Source organism: Agelaius phoeniceus, chromosome 4 (genome assembly GCF_051311805.1).
Source record: "Agelaius phoeniceus isolate bAgePho1 chromosome 4, bAgePho1.hap1, whole genome shotgun sequence".
Lineage (NCBI taxonomy): Eukaryota > Metazoa > Chordata > Aves > Passeriformes > Icteridae > Agelaius > Agelaius phoeniceus.
The window spans coordinates 13,594,560-13,614,543 of NC_135268.1; the positions used below are offsets into that span (position 1 = coordinate 13,594,560).

General features: G+C 44.2%; 2 protein-coding genes across 6 annotated transcripts in view; both read right to left on the minus strand.

Annotated features, from left to right (window-relative positions):
• LOC129120876 (bifunctional methylenetetrahydrofolate dehydrogenase/cyclohydrolase 2, mitochondrial-like) overlaps positions 1 to 1,367 on the minus strand; it is a 35,284-nt gene extending 33,917 nt beyond the window's left edge. For 4 of the 5 annotated variants that reach the window (XR_013181979.1, XR_013181981.1, XR_013181980.1 and 1 more), the window contains exon 1: positions 1,184 to 1,367. Coding sequence is in view for 2 of the 5 variants with exons in the window: in XM_054633683.2 (XP_054489658.1) it covers positions 1,184 to 1,323 (140 nt within the window). In the remaining 3 variants the exon portion in view is untranslated. The remainder of the gene's footprint in view (positions 1 to 1,183) is intronic. The other variant, XM_077176913.1, reaches the window with a different exon arrangement.
• A 17,301-nt stretch (positions 1,368 to 18,668) lies between these two features.
• Positions 18,669 to 19,161, minus strand: LOC143693784 (interleukin-8-like). The gene is made up of 3 exons (XM_077176574.1): positions 19,104 to 19,161; positions 18,851 to 18,977; positions 18,669 to 18,774 (listed from the first exon to the last, which is right to left on the minus strand). The coding sequence occupies exons 1-3, from the start codon at positions 19,159 to 19,161 to the stop codon at positions 18,669 to 18,671; spliced, it is 291 nt and encodes a 96-aa protein (XP_077032689.1).
• Between the last annotated feature and the right edge of the window lie 823 nt (positions 19,162 to 19,984).

Below are 19,984 nucleotides of genomic sequence, written 5' to 3' on the forward strand. Positions count from 1 at the left end.
GATAGATTTGTGACAGATTTCATGACCAAGTTAAATGACAGACTTAATATGTCACTGCACCATCCTGTCCCACTGTTATCCCACCCACCCAGGGATGCTCTTACTCTGAACCCATCATGGATTTACCACAGAAAATTCTTCTTGTTTATGAACCCGGTGACTTGCAGGCCATGACACAAACTAAGATCTATTTTAGATCAATTTGTACTCTAAAAGCCCGAGATCACATCCAGCATCACAACAGGACATGTTCCACACCCCATAAAATCCTCTGGAAAATTATTATGCAGGGACATCTACATTTTGCAGAACTGGAAAAAACAGTTACTAGCAACGTAGCACAGAAGTAGGATACGCTCTGGCCCAGAAATACAGCTGTTTCTCCCAAAACTGACAGAATCAATACTCAATACACAGAACATCCAAGGGGTCAGATGCTTATTTCAATGGCTGTTCAGCTCACTGATCTTTTCATTCTTGAAATCACAAAGCCAGTGCCCTCAGCATTAGCACTTGTGATGTGCTGAACCTCTTTAGTCAGCTTTCAGGCAGGTCTTAACACAATTACATGTAAACGAAAAGGTTCATAAGCAGGAGCTCAAACAGACCCTCCCATGCACACCCAGGCAAGAGCTCAGAGCTGCAGTGCTGCAAAACCAACACCAGAATCCATTTGCAGACAGCACAATAAATTAAATGCATGGGGTGATTATTGTCAGGACACTGATCCCCAGTGCACCAAAGCATGCCCCGTTTGCCACCAATTGATGAATATACACGGTAATTCTGTATAAATTCCCTGACAGGCTCTTTAAAGTATCAGGAGCAAGCAAACTCGCAGACTCCCCTCAGGGAGGGGGCAGGAAGGTCACATAGCGAGGGGTTTCTTCAATTTCAAGGGCACCGCTTAAATCCCCAATGGATCACCAAGGCGAGGGCCACGGCCCGCTCGCCCCCCCCTCTCCCGCTGCTTCTTCCCCTTTTCCCCTTGGAAGAACCGCGGAACGCAGCGGGGATCGGAGGGCATCCGTCCCGAAGGGCGATCGCGGGGGGCCCAAGCCCGCTGATCCCTCAGGCGTTTCCCGCCCTTTGGACACGCCGCGCCATGAGGGGTACGAGGATGAGGAGGATGAGAAGGAGGGAGGAGAATGACGAGGAAAAAGATCCGATCGGCCCAAGGTACCTAGCGGCGCTGCGGGGGAAGCTGCTGGCGCTGCGAGCGAGGGTTCGCCACCGCCTCAGGGGCACCCAGCCCCGGCGCAGCAGCGCGGCAGAGGAGGAGGAGGCGGAGGAGAGGGACAAGGCTGTGGTGGCCGCCGCCATTTCGGTCGGTCCCCACCGACGGAAGCGGCGCAGCAACCAAGCGACGGCAGGCGGGGCCACCGCCGGCACCGGGATCGCGGCCAGAGCGGGCGGAGCGCGGGGACGGCTGGAGCTGAGGGAAGGCAGATGCTGAGGAATCTGCGTGACAGGGATTTGGACCCTCAGGGTACAGCAGGAGCCGCGCAAAAGATGCCCCAAACCTGGGCTTGGCTGCAGCCTTTGGCTCCCGTGAGCTGCTGTTCCCGTCGCAGTTTGGTGTGGGTAGACACGGAGCTCCACGGACAAGCATCGCTGCTGCTCCTCATAGTTATTCGCCGCACCCCCGTGTTTTCTGAGGGGAAAACTCAGGGAATCGCTTGCAGCTTGCATATTGGTGACTTCTGTCATGTTCAATGGCAGATTTTATAGTAAAAAATCGGCTGTGCAGAGCGGAAGGAGGAAACAAAACAAGATCTATCTGAAATAGCATTTAAAAAGCATGCCAAAATAACAGTACTCTCACCAGCCTACTGACAGCGGGAAAATTCCTTTATAAAGCTGGGAAAAGCTTTGGAAAGATGTGTCAACTTAGTGAGGCTTCATGTTCTGCTATGGTCGTGACAAGGATTCTGACGAGTTAAATGCTTCCAAAAGCAATGTGGCTCAGGTGCTTCCACAGACAATGTGCATGCTGGGTTTTAATGTCTTGCCCTTTCTAAAATATTATTCTTATCAAATTATACCCTGGATAAAAAGATGCCATTGTCCGCCCGTCCCTCAGCACCGCCCGTCCCTCAGCATCTCCCGTCCACCGCTCACTCGGTTCTGCTGCTTGTCCCGGCCCTTCCCCTCGTCCCGTGGTTGCGACGCCCCTTCCACCTGTGGGGTCCAGCCGACGTGGCTGCGGCCACCTCAGGGCTCTTCTCCCTCTGCCCCGCGCTGCTGCTCCCGGCCTGGGCGCCGCTGAGGGGCTGGCCAACCTTCCTTCGCCTTCCTCCCGGCGCCCCGGGCCGGCTGCAGCGCCAGCAGCGCCCCTCGCAGCGCCGCCAGGTACGCGGCGCCCACCGGGGAGGTTTCCGCCTCGCTCCTTCCTCCTCACCCTCCTCACCCTCCTCGTCCCCCTCACGCTGAGGCGGGAAGCGCGCGGCGGGCAAAAAGGGCGGGAAACGCCTGAGGGGACGGCGAGGAGCATTTGATCAGTGTTTGGTGAGGGACCGAACGTGGCACAAATGTCTTGGTTTGACTTTCAGAAGACACAAAAGTTCAGCCAGGGAAAGGTAGAGACTTTCAAATTTCAGACACAAACTTTGTGCTGTTAAAAAAAACCCCAAAACCAAAAACCAAAAACCAAAAAACCAATCGGATTCAAAGAGTCGGGAACTCTGCAGCTGTGGGACATTAATGCTACAGCTTGTCTAATTCCCCACGAAGAATATGGTAACATTGCGAAGGTATAGAAGGGAATACCAACTAATATGTGCATAACTCTTTGGAGTTTATGCAATTTTCAAGAGGCTTTGGAAAAATACACTTTCAATAAGGAAAATGCCACTGTTATGAATAAGAAGCTTGACTGGGCCAATATTCAAGCAGCAATCAATTTATTATTTAATAAGGTAAAATATGAGCAATACAGTGCTGGGTACAGTGGGGGAAGTTTTCCCTCCAACTGCACACTGATAATTGATGGTTACAGGTATTTATAGGGGTATACTCATCAGTTTTTTTCAACAGTTTCTATTTCTAATTTTTACTCATCAGCAATTTTTATTCCAAATTATTACATCACAATTCTATACACTATTGTGATTTGAATTTCTCAGGATGTATTTTCAAAGGAGTATCCCCAGATGGTGATGGTCCGGTTTCCGAAAGAAGAAAGACGAATCCCATCTGGTGGAGTCCAGCTCCCCAGATGTGTCCACCTTTTAATTGCAGAGACTATAAATCTCATAACAGTGATGTCCAGCTTCCCTTTGGTTGAAAGCATAAATCCTTGAGGTGATGTTCATCTTCCTTTCTCAAACTGTTTTTCTCTGCTTCAATAAGGTGTGAGATAAGCATATTTCCTATATATATATTCCAAAGCTATAGTTTCAAGGATACAAGTAATATTCTAAACTTATACTTCAAAAGGTTCAAAAAGTTATTATTGCAGAGCTTTTTTTTTTTTTTTTTTTTTTTTTAACGCAAGCAAAAAGCAACATCCTTAACACCTTAATTCCAATGCTCCTAAATCAACCAGGGGTAATTGCAAACAAAAGATAGGTTCAAAGGCCTTTTTCCATGCTTTATTTTCCTCAGTTATTATTAGAATTCGCAACTATCCCATTGTCGATGTCCACACATTTCGCATTCACAAGTGCACACTTCGCCTGTTTGTACCTGACATGAAACACAGCTTTGCATCTCACAGTCCCCCACCTGCTTGTATAAATTTTCATTTATCTTACTCATTCGTGTCTGGGCTTCAAATCTGGCCAAAACTTTGGAAGCTTTCTCTTTTTGGTCTCTTTTCTTTAATTTCATTATTTTGGTTATCTTAGCTCTTTTCTCAAATCGAACAACTTCTCCAGTAGCCATTTCCTGTGGAAGGGGCTAACAGCGGGCCTGTTAGCTAAAGGAGCGAGAAGAAGCTGAGAAGTAAGAAGAAACTGATAAGGAGCTCTCTCCAAGGCTGTAACCAAGGAGACCAAGAGAAGAAAGATAGAAGAACTTTGCAGCTGGATGAAACATTTTTAGAAAGTTAATTAAGTCACCATAACTTCTCACCAATAGTATTATGTTGATTTATTGTGGCCAATAGTAAAGATAGAAGAAGGATAAACAATTGGAAAGTGTATAAAAATCAGCCATATTCAATAATAAAGTGTTGCCAACTGAGACTGCTTGTGGTCTCTGCTTTATGTCGTGACCGCCTCGACAGCGACAATTTCCGAGTCGGTTACTGCCATCTGCATGCTTTGGATAACTGGGTAGATTAGTCAGATAAAACATGGAATAAGGCAAGGTAGAAACAATAACCCAGCCAATGAGCACAATATCAGGAACTCTATTTTCTTCCACTAAGCTCTTCCTCCAAGCATCTGGTCCCACCATGAGGCTTGAAGAATGGAATTCCATTTTTGGACAGGGACATGAGCCACCCTTTTGATCTCTGCTGCCAAATCCCGGATGGTTTCTCTGTAATCATTAATCTCAACACAGCATTCTGACTCATTGAATTTCCCACACACTCCCCCTTCTTCAGTGAGCAAATAGTCCAAGGCTACTCGATTCTGATACACAAAAGCCCCCACCTGAGTGTGCTGCCAGCTTAACAAGTCCAGGCCCTTTGAGGAGTGATTCAAGACTACCTCTACCACTGCTTGCAGTCTGATCAACCTATTCAACAGGTAAATTGGGGTCCTATATCCCCAGCTTCCATCTTGAGCCCAAGTGGCTGGCCCGTAATAATCTATTATTCTTTCCGCCGGCCACTCTTCTTCTCTCCATTTTTGGTCCCTTTCTGCCCTTGGAAACTCCAGTTTCAATTCTCTTTTTCTCCCTTTTAAGGTTTTCATATAAGGGTGCTCCTAACAGGTTACTCTTGGACTTTGGTAGTACAAAGAAGGAGGGTTGTATAATCCCTAAAGTACAGGATCCTTTCCCTCTACGGGACAGTTCACTGTAAGCTTTTTGCCCACAAATCCAATATATACCATTTGGGTCTTTCCATGGGTCATTTACAGCTTCAGGTTTTTCCCAGTACATTCTTAGGGTCTCCAGGGATTGGTAAGGTTAGCTCCAGGACTTTTATACCAGCACAACTTTGTTTTGTTGTTCCATTTGCAGTTTTTCTCTTTATTTAAGCTCCAGTATCTAGCAGGAGGTGTTGGCTGCCAAGTTCTAGCATTATTGTTTGAATTCATGGCTAAAGTAGACATGCAGGGAGTATACCCTACCACTTCAGTATATTTTCTCCCCTCCTTGCTGATGCAAACTGTCTCAATTATTCGATGATTCAAAATCCATCCTTCAGGCCACTTCAATGTTTTGGAAATTTGAGTATGGTTCCATTTTAGGAATTGCTCTGGAGCTAGACCCTCACCTCTCCGTGGCCACTTTTTGGCTGATTTTAATCCTCCACAAATCCAACAGTTGGATAACTCTAATTCTGTGGCAATTTCTTGCATTAGATCTACAAAAAGGTTCTTATTTGAAGTCAGAAAACCCCAATCACCATATTGCTGTTCTAACTGTTTGTATTTTTCACTCAATTTCTTTAGCTTTTCTTGTTCTGCCCGTTTCTTTTTTGCTGCTGATTCTTGCTTTTGTAATTTTTGAGTCATTTGTTTTATTTTACTCTCTGGGTCTCTTCCTTCTCTGTCTCTTGCTAAACAAAAGAATTTGGCGTATCACAGACAAATTTGTTCATCATCATCTTTGAGAAGGTTGGTTAACACAGGTCCATCCTTGATAGAAACCTTGACATGTTTTAAATTTTCTCCAACCCAGTATAATTTTCCACCCATAGTGCACATCTTTAATTGGTTATGGTCATAGCACACTTCACTAGCATGGGAATGTGCCATGAACATTGATTCCATTTTTCCCCCGAACCAGACAGTGTGATTGCATTTGTCACAGACAGCTGGAGCAATAGGCTCTGATCTTGCAGCTTGCTCGTGGATTTTGTGGAGTTCAGGAGTGAGGCTAAGGCCCATTGCCTGGGATGCCATGATCAATACAGTGAGAATAATCCTCAAGGGGTTTAACTCTCTACCTCTCTCAAGGCCCCTTGGGTTGCATCCAAGGGCCGAGATGTAGATCTTCTCGGTAGCAGAGTTTATACCTTGGGATTTAGTCACTGATATTTTCTGTTTCATTTTTGCCTTTTGCCTCATGAGCCTTCAGATCTCGATTTATCGTGATCATGGTCCGATTCTTTTTAATTTAGGCCAATTGGCCCCTGAGTTCAGGGGATATGCGACTACAGTAGGGTTGGTGTATGTGCCTCCTCCTCTTCCAGCGATACTTGGCTTCCTGCCACTCTTTTGCTTTAATTTGATATTCGTCCGGTATCCAATTGCCCTTGTCACACTCTACTTTTTCTAGTTTGGCCTTTGGTACTTCCTGCAAATCAATTCCTACTCTTGTTCCGTGTACCCAGGCTCTCCACCAATCTTTATCTCTTGTTTTAATATATCCTTTCCTTACTGCAGCCCACAAAGTTTTATCAGTTTCTTTCTCTATTTCTTTCATACAATTACAGCAGAGAGCATTAGGGACCTGTCCCCTTGGTAGGTGTGTATACCAAAATTCTTCACACTCTATACACTTAAAACAACCCCATGGATAACACTTACAGTTTGGAGAAGCACATTCTACCTCTCGTGAGTACAATTGGTTTTGCAGCTTAAGGTAGGAGCGTTTTCCTGACATACATCAGTCCCTTTTTAACTTGATTTTCAGTTCTCCGGGGGTAGATGCAATTCTCCACTGGGATTCAGCAGGCGTCTCTGTCGGTGGTTCCGTCTCTGTCGGTGGTTCCACTGGTCCTTTGACCCGCGACGCATGGGTCCAACCCTTTTCCACAGTTCAGACAGCTGTATCAGTGGTCAGCAGAGTTAAATATGGACCTTCCCACCTAGGAGACAAACTTTCTTCCTTCCAGCTTTTAATCAGCACCCAGCCACCCGGTTTTATTTGATGTATGCTAAATCTGAGAGGGGCTGATTGAGCAATTACCCCTTTCTCCCTTAGTTCTAGGACATGTTGTCCCATCTTCTGGATGTATTTTTGAATAGTCATATCAGCTATGACTACTGATGTTTGGGGTACTTCCTGGGAATAAGGCATTCCATAAAGCATCTCATATGCAGAAAGTCTCGTATCTGCATTTGGAAGTGTCCTTATATTAAGCAATGCTAAAGGTAAACATTTTACCCATGACATTTGGGTCTCAATCATTAATTTTGTTAACTGCTGTTTTATTGTTTGGTTCATTCTTTCTACCCTCCCAGAGCTCTGGGGGTGCCAAGGGGTGTGATATTCCCAGGAAATCCCCATGGCTTGTGTTACTCTTTTTATGATGCTGGAAGTAAAGTGGGAGCCTTGATCAGAATCAATGGCCCTGATAACCCCAAATCGAGGAATGATTTGTTCCAACAATATTTTAACCACAAACTTCGCTGTGGCTCAGGCAGCCGGGTAGGCTTCCACCCAATGAGTTAGTTGATCTACTAATACTAACAAGTATTTCCATCTGCCCACCCTTGGTAATTCAGTATAATCCACCTGAACCCTTTCAAATGGTCGGTAGGCTATTTTTCTACCACCGGTTGGAACTTGTCTCATTACCTTTTTGTTAACCTTTTGACATGTCAAACACCCCTGTGTTATTTGTTTCGCTATTTCAAAAATTCCAATACATCCATAATATTTTAAAAAATGATTTTTTGTTTCGCTATTTCAAAAATTCCAATACATCCATAATATTTTAAAAAACATAAGGCTCTTGTTCCCCAATGAGTCTGTTGGTGTAACTGGCTTAGAATCCTTCTAGCATAAGCTTTAGGTAAAATCTCTCTCCCATCTGATAGTACCCATTTTCCCAGCTCTTTCTTAGCTTCTAATCTTTTTATAGCTTCTTTTTCTTGAGTACCGTAACTTTTTGGCAGCTCCTCTTGAATTTCTGCTATAGAGTTCAGCTGGATAGTTTCTTTTAATTTACAGGCTGCATCCTTATCAGCTTGGTCAGCTGTGTTGTTTCCTCTTGCTAAGTAGCTTGACCCTCATTGATGACCTCTTACATCTACTACAGCTATTCTCTTAGGCCATTTCAGGGCTTCAAGCACTCTGATTATTAACTCCTGATGGATCAGTTTCTTCCCTTGAGTGTTTATCAAACCTCTTTCCATCCAGATTTTTCCAAATGTGTGTACAATTCCAAAAGCATATTTTGAGTCAGTGTAAATAGTCCCCACCTTATCTTTTAAAAGTTCTAAAGCTCGGTAAAAAGCAAATAATTCACAAGCCTGAGCTGACCAGCTAGCACTTATTTTTTCTCGTTCTATTACAGACAGATTTTCTTCTTCTACAATAGCGTATCCTGAATTTCTTTTCCCTTCTATCACCCTTGACGAACCATCGATAAAATATTTTTCCTCACTAGATAGCTCTGTCTCACTTAAATCTGGTCTCACTTTTGTTTGTAATTCAATTAATTCCACACAGTTATGAGCAAGCTCTTCAGCTGGCTCCCCATAAAGAAATTGAGCGGGGTTCTGAGCCAGAGTAACCTTAAGTTCCAGTTCAGGGGAATGTATCAAGATAGCTTCATACTTTAAAATCTGGCTATTAGTGAGCCATTTCTCTGCTTTTTGATGCAATATGTTTCTGACATTGTGAGGGGTATATACTGTTAAGGGAGCTCCAAATGTAACTTTCTTTGCTTCCTCTAAGGTTACCTGCTAACCTCCTAAGGTTACTCTGGCTCAGAACCCTGCTCAACCAGAAGGGCTGTTGCTACTATAGCTTGTAAACATATTGGCCATCCCCAACTAACAGGGTCCAGTAATTTTGAATAATACCCCACCGGCTTTTTGTCTCCTCCCCAGTCCTGGGTGAGCACTCCATAAGCAGTTTGCTCAGCCGTATTTACAAATAATTGAAAAGGTTTACCTAAGTTAGGTAGGCTGAGTACTGGGGCTTGAATTAGAGCATCTTTCAAATTCTTAAATTGTTTTTCATCCTCCTGGTTCTATTTCATTGTATTGACTGTTAGTTTTTCATACAAAAATTTCACCTTTTGACTATATCTATCTATCCATTGTCTACAATATCCCAATAACCCTAAGAGTTGTACCTCCCTTTTAGTATTAGGTGAAGGTAGACTTAGTATTCCCGATATTCTCTCAGGATCCAATTTCTTTGTTCCTTTACTCAGCCAGTGACCTAGATATTTCACTTCCTCTTCAGCAAATTGTGACTTAGCCCTTGAAATCTTTAGGCCTTTCTTTCCCAAGAAATTCAACAGACTGATTGTTGCTTCTCTCACTTGCTCCTGATTCTCTCCTGCAATTAATAGATCATCTACATATTGTACTAGTTTAGTTCCTTCTGGTCTTTCAAAATCCTGTAAAATTCTTTCTAAAGCCTGACCGAAAAGATTTGGGGATTCAGTAAAGCCCTGTGGAAGTACTGCCCACCTTAAGTGTTGTTTTCTCCCTGTGTCTGGATCTTGCCATTCAAAGGCAAAATAGTCTCTCCATCCCTCCTCTAAAGGACAGGACCAAAAGGCATCTTTCAAATCCACTACACTATACCAAGTATAGTCAGAGGAAACCTGACTTAGTAATGTATATGGGTTAGCTACCACAGGAAATCTTGTGGCTGCTCATTGATTAACAGCCCTTAGGTCTTGGACTAAACGGTAGCTGCCGTCACTTTTCTTCACAGGGATTATGGCAGTATTGTGGGGTGACAGACATTCTTCTAACTTGCCTTGCTTTAAGAGTTCTTCAATTACTGGCTTCAGCCCTCGCCTCCCATCTAGTGGAATAGGGTATTGTCTCACTCTTATAGGAAACTCAGGGTTTACAATGGTGATTTTTAAGGGCTCTATATCTAATTTACTGATTTTCCCGGGAGTGGACCAGACATCAGGACATATTTTACTCTCATCCTGCTCTGTCAATTTGTACAGCTGTACTGTTAGTTGATCATTTTGGGGTTGGATGCCAATTTTTAATGAAAGAATCAGGTCTTTCCCCAAAAGATTGCATTCTGCTTCTGAAACTAGTAATAGATTACTAATATCCACTTTTCCCTTAGCTTCAATTAATACTTGTTCAATAATGGGAACCTTAAAGGCCTCCCCTTTTGCTCCAATTACTTGAGCTGTTTTCCTGCTGATTTTGCATCCTTTTGGTAATCTTTGCACTGTTGATCTTTCGGCACCTGTATCTACTAAAAAGGTGAATTCTTCACCTTCGGGACCTGTTCTTAATTTTATCAAGGGCTCTTGCGATGGTCTGGTCCCTAATAAATAGAGCCCCTGACACCATTAATCCTGGTCAAACAGTTTTTGATCTGCCTCCTGTTTCTCGCAAAACCTTTTAACATGCCCTTCCTTACCACAGTAAAAGCAGGTAGGTTTTTTAGAACCTTCACCTGTTACTTTTCTCATGGTTTTAGCATTCCCTGAAGATGCACCACCGTTCTGTACCTCCTTTACCGCAGCCACAAAGATCTTAGCTTTGGCTTTGGCCTTTTCTTCATCTCTGCAAATATAAATTCTCTGTGCTTCCCTTAACAATTCTTGCAAACCTCTCTCTTGCCAACCGTCTAACTTTTCAAGTTTCTTTCTTATATCCTCCCAGGACTTTGCCACAAACTGTGTTTTGATTAATGCTTCCCCCACTGCTGTATCAGGATCTAATCCCAAATACATTTGTATACTCATCCTTTCTAACCAATCTATGGGTGACTCATCTTTCCCCTGACGTTCATTCAGGGCCTTGCTAATATTTTGCCCTCTGGGGACTGCTTCTCGGATTCCCTGAATAATTATATTCCTGAGATCCACCATATTCTGCCTGTCCTGGTCATTGTTATGGTCCCAGTTAGGGGCCATTTCATTTTTCCTAAAGGTCTCTGCTGGTGATCTCTATCCCAAATTCTCATGCCAGCCTGCCTTATCAGCTGCCTCTCCTCTGCTGTAAATAAAATACTTAAAATTGACTGAATCTCCGTCCAGGTGTAAATACTGGATCCTAGAAACTGATCTAACCTTTCAGACACCCCCAGAGGATCTTTAAGTAACCTTCCCATTTCTTTTTTAAAATCCTTTACATGTCCGGTGTTCAGGGGTGCTGACACATACCCGATGACTGGTCTCCCTTGATTTCCTACTAATGGTACTTCCCTCAATAGGTACAGCTGCCCCCCCTTCCCTTCTTTATTGCTACCCCCACTGCTTTCTGCTCGTGCCCTTTCCTGGCTTCTCGTTCTGTGTGCTGGTAGTGAATCAAGTACCGGGAGCGGAGCCACCGGGGCTTGTGGCAATGGGAGCGGAGCCACTGGGGTTTGTGGCAATGGGAGCGGAGCCACCGGGGCTTGTGGTGCAGGGGGTGCTGGAATGGGTGTAAAGGGTGCCGGGTTAGGTGCTGGATGAGGCACCAGTGCAGCTGGCTGTGGTAGATAAGGGGGGGGAAGGTTATCTAAGGGGTCCCACTGATCCCTTTTCTTTTTGATTTTTAATGCATACAGAGGAGTAGGCCAGGACCCATGCCATAAAGCAGCATAATCGCTTTCTTCTTGGTTAATAGGGTCCTTTTTATTTACACAGGCATTCAAGGCCTTACAGATCCACCCTTCAGATGACCTGTACATTGGCCAGTATAAATTATCAGGTCGTATCATTTCTTTAATCTATTCTACCATACAATATTGTATCATATTCTCTTTAATTTTTCCTCTCCTGGATTCACATTTGTCTCACAATTTTAACATTACCCTAAGGGGCTGTCCTGGGGTATATCTGGCAAAATGCTCCCTCTTTTTCCAGTACTTTCAGTACCTTTATTTTCCTGCTGGTTTATACCAGCTCCTGGGTATTTGCTCTGGCATTGACCCATTTTTCCACCGAACGGGTGTACCCTCACTCACTCTGACCTCACTTATTCAGACCTTAGTCCTTTCTTGTCAGGAATTTAATTAATAACAAGTCCCTTCTAACGCCTCCCGCCTCTGATTCTCTACCAGGAAAAGAAAACAAATTCCTCTCCATAACTATTATCTTATCTCACCACCCCCAACATTTTACATACAGAGAATCCTTTTCCACACACTTTGTTCCTTCACGTGCCGCTCCCCTTGTGGAGTAGCGAAACCAAGGTTAGAAGAACTCCATTCTCGTGTCGTGACTAGGTCACGTCTCATACACACACCATTCACACTCTCACACACCTACACCCACCCGTTCTTATCCCACCAAACCAAGCGATACTCACAGCCTCCTTTTCTCGCCTGGGTCTTCATGCATAAGTTTTTACAGGTGAATTCACTGCAGTCTACTCCGGGAGCTCAAAATTCTTTGCTCATAATTTACCTTATGGATTTCCTCTTCCCTGAGAGATTCCCCCGTCACTCAGGGCCACCGGAGGCAGAAGCCTCCAAGGTGGGGCGCCTCCCCAAAATCGGGAGTCTCCCTCAAAGGATTTGGAAATTCCCGGCCAACGTACCAAATCTGTTATGAATAAGAAGCTTGACTGGGCCAATATTCAAGCAGCAATCAATTTATTATTTAATAAGGTAAAATATGAGCAATACAGTGCTGGGTACAGTGGGGGAAGTTTTCCCTCCAACTGCACACTGATAATTGATGGTTACAGGTATTTATAGGGGTACTCATCCGTTTTTTTCAACAGTTTCTATTTCTAATTTTTACTCATCAGCAATTTTTATTCCAAATTATTACATCACAATTCTATACACTATTGTGATTTTAATTTCTCAGGATGTATTTTCAAAGGAGTATCCCCAGATGGTGATGGTCCAGTTTCCGAAAGAAGAAAGAATCCCATCTGGTGGAGTCCAGTTCCCCAGATGTGTCCACCTTTTAATTGCAGAATTTATGATATAAATCTCATAACAGTGATGTCCAGCTTCCCTTTGGTTGAAACCATAAATCCTTGAGGTGATGTTCATCTTCCTTTCTCAAACTGTTTTTCTCTGCTTCAATAAGGCGTGAGATAAGCATATTTCCTATATATATATATTCCAAAGCTATAGTTGCAAGGATACAAGTAATATTCTAAAATTATATTTCAAAAGGTTATTATTGCAGAGCTTTTTTTTTTTTTTTTTTTTTTTTTTAACGCAAGCAAAAAGCAACATCCTTAACACCTTAATTCCAATGCTCCTAAATCAACCAGGGGTAATTGCAAACAAAAGATAGGTTCAAAGGCCTTTTTCCATGCTTTATTTTCCTCAGTTATTATTAGAATTCGCAACTATCCCATTGTCGATGTCCACACATTTTGCATTCGCAAGTACACACTTCGCCTGTTTGTACCTGACACGAAACACAGCTTTGCATCTCACACCACGATCTTAGAGAGGCTTATATAGGTAACATCAGCAATGTAACACATTCGCTGAACTTTTAATATGAAAAGCACATTGAAAATTGTGACCTGGCATAAAATTTCTGGGGCTTTTTTTAGTTATGTGACTGACGTGGAGAGAACTTAGTTTCTGGGATTGTCTATAAATGAGTGTTATCCCAAATTTAAAGAAATGATTTAAAGAAATCATCTGGTGAGTACATCTATCAGAAAGTCAGCTGAAGAATGGTTTGGCAAGTGACAAGAGGACAGATATAACAGGTATGGGGATTGCTGGGAACTTCAGTGTGGGTTTGATTTGTTTTAAATTCATAAAGACATCTTCTGTTGACTTCGGTAGCAGTGCTAATTTCATCTGCATACCCAAATAAAAGCAGCATAAAATGCTGGGTTTGTTTTGATGATTTGTTATCAGAGAAAAAGAACTTCAATGTGTGATTTTCTCCCCCCCCCTCCCTTAATAGAATAAACTTTAAGGTAAGATCCACAGGAAGATCCCCTTACCACACAGAATTTGTAATGTGTGGTTAGACTACACACTAGAAATCTTGGCAACATCTGTAATTCTTAATCATTCTTATAGAATAACCCAAAAGACAAGTTAAACCAAATTAAGATATGTCAATCCAGCTTAAGAGAAGCTGAAAATCCTTGTTCTCTTGCCTAATGATGAAAACCAGTGAAAAAGTCAAAATAGCACACACTTCTGCAAATATCTGACAGAATTTGGAGACTGACACTATATAGAAAGAATTGTTTCTACTTCTATCAGGAATAGTTATTATTGTCTATCACTTATTTTGTAATATGGAAACTGCTATTTCAGATAAATCAGATTGTTTCTATTTGAAAACATGCATGAAAAAATGGGTCTAAATGATCCAGTAATATTTGTGAATGGCATTATAAATGTTTATCACTGTTTTTACTGTTATTACTTTCTAAAATTATTGCTTTTCTTACGCTATTTTCACTGTTATTACTTTGTAAAAGCAGTACCAGAACCTTTGTGCCACGTTCGATCCCTCACCAAACACTGATCAAATGCTCCTCGCCGTCCCCTCAGGCGTTTCCCGCCCTTTTTGCCCGCCGCGCGCTTCCCGCCTCAGCGTGAGGGGGACGAGGAGGGTGAGGAGGGTGAGGAGGAAGGAGCGAGGAGGAAACCTCCCCGGTGGGCGCCGCGTACCTGGCGGCGCTGCGAGGGGCGCTGCTGGCGCTACAGCCGGCCCGGGGCGCCGGGAGGAAGGCGAAGGAAGGTTGGCCAGCCCCTCAGCGGCGCCCAGGCCGGGAGCAGCAGCGCGGAGCAGAGGGAGAAGAGCCCTGAGGTGGCCGCAGCCACGTCGGCCGGACCCCACATGTGGAAGGGGCGTCGCTTGGGGACAGATAGAGAGATACAGGTGGCGGCTGAGGGACGGGCGGGGCTGAGGTGTGGGCGGAGCTGAGAGCGAGAGAAACTCATCCTTGAGGTAAATCTCCGCAGTTCGTAGGGGAGCTTTGGGAAAACTTGTCTGCTATTTCTTTTTCGTGAAAAGCCCTTTCTGCAGAGGGCAGAAGAATCGGCTTTTTATTTCTGTGGAAACCCCTTTAAGCGTAGCACCTTCATTTGAAATGTGTTCAGCCACTTTAATCAAATAGTAGTGGTGAAAACCCCCAAGCTCTATAATAATTGTTGCTGTCTTGGAGGGTGATGGCTTCTGAGTGTACTCTTTTTGTATGGAAGAGGATAGTGAGCTCAGGTCCACGGAACAAGGTGCTTGGCTGGGTTTTTGCAGAAGTATTCGTCTATTTTTGATGTTAAATGGAATGTATTTTTCAAGAACTTTTCCTGCCCTCCTAGAGAGGTCTTTACAAATGACTGACGTGTTATTCAGATGGTGACAATCATAATTTTTGATTGTCATAATTTTACCCGTGCAGAGTAAGCATGTTTATTTTCTCCAAGAAAGCATGTGGTTCCATGGTTTGCAGCTATTGAGAACTAAGCAATTTCCTAGTCATTCCTTCAAATATTTTATAAGTGTTTTCAGTTCATCAAGCTCATTACCAGTTAGCACAAAATATGCTATTTACTCAAAGCTGGAACTTTACATGGAAACCAAACTCTCTTTTCTATTCCAGGGGGGAAAACAAACAAACAACCAAAAAACCCAAACCAACCAAAACAAAAACAAAACAAAAAACCCAAACAATTTCAAGTGTAAAACGTAGTTTTAAGTTGCAATGATAGGCTTACTGTGACTTTATACATTTGACTTATCTACAGGCACTTTTGTGAATCCCTTAGGGTGCTGTGAAGATTAACTTTATTCATGCTTAATACCTTGACAATTTCAAAGAATGAATTATAACAATTCCCGGGCCTCATGAGGACTTTAAAAACCTGGGAGGCTTTTGATGTGTCCTGTTTTACTAGCATTTTTTCTTGGGCAATGTACTTTCCTGCTGAAAACTGGGTGGGAGGCAAAAGTCTGGAGTTGCACAAGATATTTCCATTGCTGTTTTAGTCGATTAACTTGACTCTGAAGAAAAAACATATGACATAGAGCACAAGGGAAGAACTGTAGAAGTTTTTACTGAGCCATGGTTTTCAAAAAGAGCATATTAAATAGGCATCTATTGCTGCTGGTAAATTATCCTTTTCAGTTTTTGAGAGAATCTGGTTATTGTTAGTATTTTAGTCACGGTCTTTGGTGTGTACTAGGCAGGGAAAGTGAAAAATCTGCCCTGGGATTTTGCAAATATCTGCTGCTCTGGTAAAGTGAAGCTGTGTGTAGCTCTGTCTGGGCTGTTCCTGAGACAGACATGGTGTAACAAGGCAATGTGGTCATTTCAGACAGACACCATTCCCAGGGGGAAAGCCATTATGTGTGCAGACACACTGGAGTTTGTTGAGAGGTGGCCAGGGCAGGCAGGACTTTCTCAAGGTTCTGAAGAGGGAGTAACAGTCTCAGGTCTCCTTTAAATGGCAGGGGGGGAAAAAAAATCACCGTTTTTTTAACAAGGAAGAAAATGTACATGGAAATTCACAAGGAAACAGAAGAACATTTCATGCTTGCTACCCATGGGTGTGTAAAGGAGACAGATTTCCATAGTACCTTCATTTGTCTGTCCCATGTTCTGGGGGTGAGCCAGCTTTCCCCGGGTGTCACAGGAGAACACTCATGACTGCCCCATATCAGCAAGGCCAGGATGTGGCTTTCAGATAAGGTTTAGTCGGATTTCGTGTGGATTTCATGTGGATTTCATTTCATTTCAGTAGATTTGTCTGTCACTAAACCAGTACTGTGTACCCAGTGACAGAAGAGATTGTTTGTCCTAGAAAAGTGCACTGAGGAATCCCGACAAGGGGATTCTTGGCTTTCAGAAGTGTCAGAGATCCTTGTTACAGATAGGACCCGAACCATTTTTCTTCTGGAAACAAATTTACTGTTGCAAACTTTTACTGTTTCCTACAATAGCAAACACTGTTACTCCTTCCCACCCAGCAAAATGCATTTAGCTTTAAACACAGCCCACTTCAAGGTGGGCTGGAGAATAGTAACAATAGGAACTCCTGCAGATTGCAGGGGTGTGCTTGGGTTCCATACATCCGTCCTGGGGTTAATCTCTCTTCATACCAGCAGCTCAGATCAGCTTCACATCAGAGGGTTTAAGTAACGTGCCTCTGAATATAGAAACACATTTGCTTGGCACAACGTGCCCCTGACACTTCAGAGAGAACTGGTGTGCAGGTGTGTCCAGGAATCCCCGGGTACACAGAGGTCGCTGCTTCCCTGCATCCCACTAGCCCAGCTGACGCAGGTACACAGCTCCAGTTAACATGGAATTCACAAAAACCTGGGATGTTTTTCAACAGGAAAACATTTTTATTGCATTATACATTTCATCACATTATCATGAGAAATCCACCTCTTTACATATAATTTCCAAAGCAGAATAATGAATATTAGTTATTCTTTATGAGTTATGACACTATGTCATACAAGTAGACATAAAATGTCTAAGTCTCTCCAGAACATTTACTGTTCCTTTAGATCTTGTGCATAAATACCAAATATTGTAATGTAAACCCATTTTAAAACAAACCAGCTAACCAACCTCAACACTATCTGGTTAAAACTCAAACCAGTCATGGCACAAACCCCCACAATTTCATAGAAATTATTAAATCCTTCTAAGTATTGAATAGGGGAAAAAGACTTCGGGGCAAAATTTCTGATTTCATTAGACTGTGATTTCTAAGTATCAAATAGGGGAACAAGACTTCTGGGGCAAAATTTCTGATTTCATTACATTTCAGTACATTGTGCAAAAAGGTCCCAAGGCATTCTGCATTAAAGGCTGGAGAGCTGGAGTAGGAAAAAGAGATTCAGCAAAACATTCTTGCCTGAACCAGGTTTTATTCCCATGTAATCCTGGACAGGCACTGAAATGTTAAGTGCCATCCAGCACTCCTGTTATTCCTGATGGAAGGATTACCCCCAAATATTGGCACAATCCATTCAAACCTCTCCTGTCGCACTCTCTGCAGACATTTACAAAATCATCTTCATGATGTACTCATCTTCTTTTCAGATATTAATATTTTATAGGAAGTTATTGGCAAACAGAATTTGGCAAGAAGGAGTTTGCACAAAGGTGGAACAAGTTCTGAGAAGGCTGCTGAGAGGTGTCCAGCAAAGCTTCCACTGTCTTATCAAATGGATTCAATCACTTTGTCTCAGTCAATAAAACCATACATAGGATTAGGCAATAACAACTATGAGGAGAGGGAATGAAACATAGAACATCTGATCTACAAACCCATCAAAACTAGAGAGTTGAGCTATTGTGTCCTCCCAGCGTCTGTTTCCTGGGATCTTGTGGCAAACAGATAACTTCATTCCGAGGTGTTCCTTCCCTCACTCACAGCTTGTTGGCTGAACTGCAATAGGCAGAATTCAAATTGTAAAGCCAGACAGGAAGTTTTTCCATAAGTTTTCTTGCATACACCAGATAATAAATCTCATAGAAGGTGTGGAAAAGATGCCTAATGGTGATGATGGAACGTACTGTGGCTAGATTTGCAATTAATCAGGCATTTGTTGTGGATACTCTCCCTGACAAACTGCTGGGTTGTCTCTTCCCCAGCACAGAAGCCACTTTCTGGACACATTTTTGGTGTAACTAACTGGATTTCCCTACAGAAATCAATAACAGTATGTGGCTCGTTATTCTTGGGTTTAAGAAGGTAAGTTTGGTCCCAAGTTCTGGTCACAGCTGGCCCGGCATGTACCTGCGGAGGATCCTGGTGACCAGGAGCTTGACCCAGGGAGCGACGGGGTCCAGACAGATCATCTGTCCCTGCTTCATCGTGGCTCTGCGGGCGAGACAGGGAGGGGGTGAGGCCGCGGCCGGGGCCGGGGCCGGGGCCGGGGTCGGGGTCGGGCACTTACATGACCTCGGGCACGGCGCAGTGCGGCCCCTCGGCGAGGAACTCCAGGCGGGCCAGGCGCCGCGGCGGGATCATCTCAGACACGGTCCGCACGCAGCGGCAGCGCAGCTCGCCGGCCAGCGGCGCACCTGGCAGGCGGGAAGAGCCTTCTGAGCCTCGGCTTCGGGGTCTCCCGAAACCCCCCGGCCCCCGGACGGGCCCGGCCCCCCGCGCACCCCTGCCGAGGCCCGGCCGCGGACGGAAGGGTAACTTACCCTGGCATAGAGCGGCGGCGGCCAGGAGGAGGAGGAGGAGACGGAGGTGCGGGTTCATGGGTGGTGCTGGCGGTGGAGAAGGTGCAGGAGCCGGCTAGCGGCCCCCTTTCCCTCCCGTGCTTTTATTCCCGGCCGGGAGCTGCCGGGGAATTCCCCGGAGTGCAGCCAGGGGGCAGTGCCCCGTTGGCCCCTTTCCAGGGATGGGTGTGCGCCGCTAAAGGAGCAGGGCGGAGAGGGAAGAGCGGCCGCTCCCGGCACAGCGGCTGCTTCAGGTCCGGGAGCGAGAGCAGTGTGGCACTGCGCCGTCCCGAGAACTGCCCAGGGTCTGCTGGGACCCCATTCTCCGAAAGGAGCGGCGGCTTTTTGTGGGGGCTCTCCGTTAGCTTGCAGGGTGCAGGGTGCTGAGCCAAAGGGGAATTTGGGTTCTGGACCTTGCCTTGCTGCCGAACCATGTGCAACCACGCACTCTTACTCAGTGGGCATTGCTCTCCTGAGCACCCCTTCACTCACCTAGTTTTTGAAAACCGGAAATCTTTTTTTCCTCGGATTTCCATACGTACACTCTACTACCGACAGCCTTCTGTTCCACTCCTTCACACACAGAGGTCACTCTCTATCTTCATTCCTGTCAAGACATTTTGCTAAGTTCGGTTATAAAGAAGCAAAATAGCAGTTTCCTATGAGCTTTTAATGAAAACAAGATGACTGTTTTCTACATTTTATTTACACACAGGTTTAGATCAGTTATGGTCAGCGCACTTTCTTTTGTAATAAGTTTTAGTACAAAATAGAATATTGCACTTTATTTGTCTTGGGTTTTGGCTGGTTTGGTTTTGGGTGGTTTTTTTTTAACAAATCTGTTTTCTTGCACAGACTTTTGT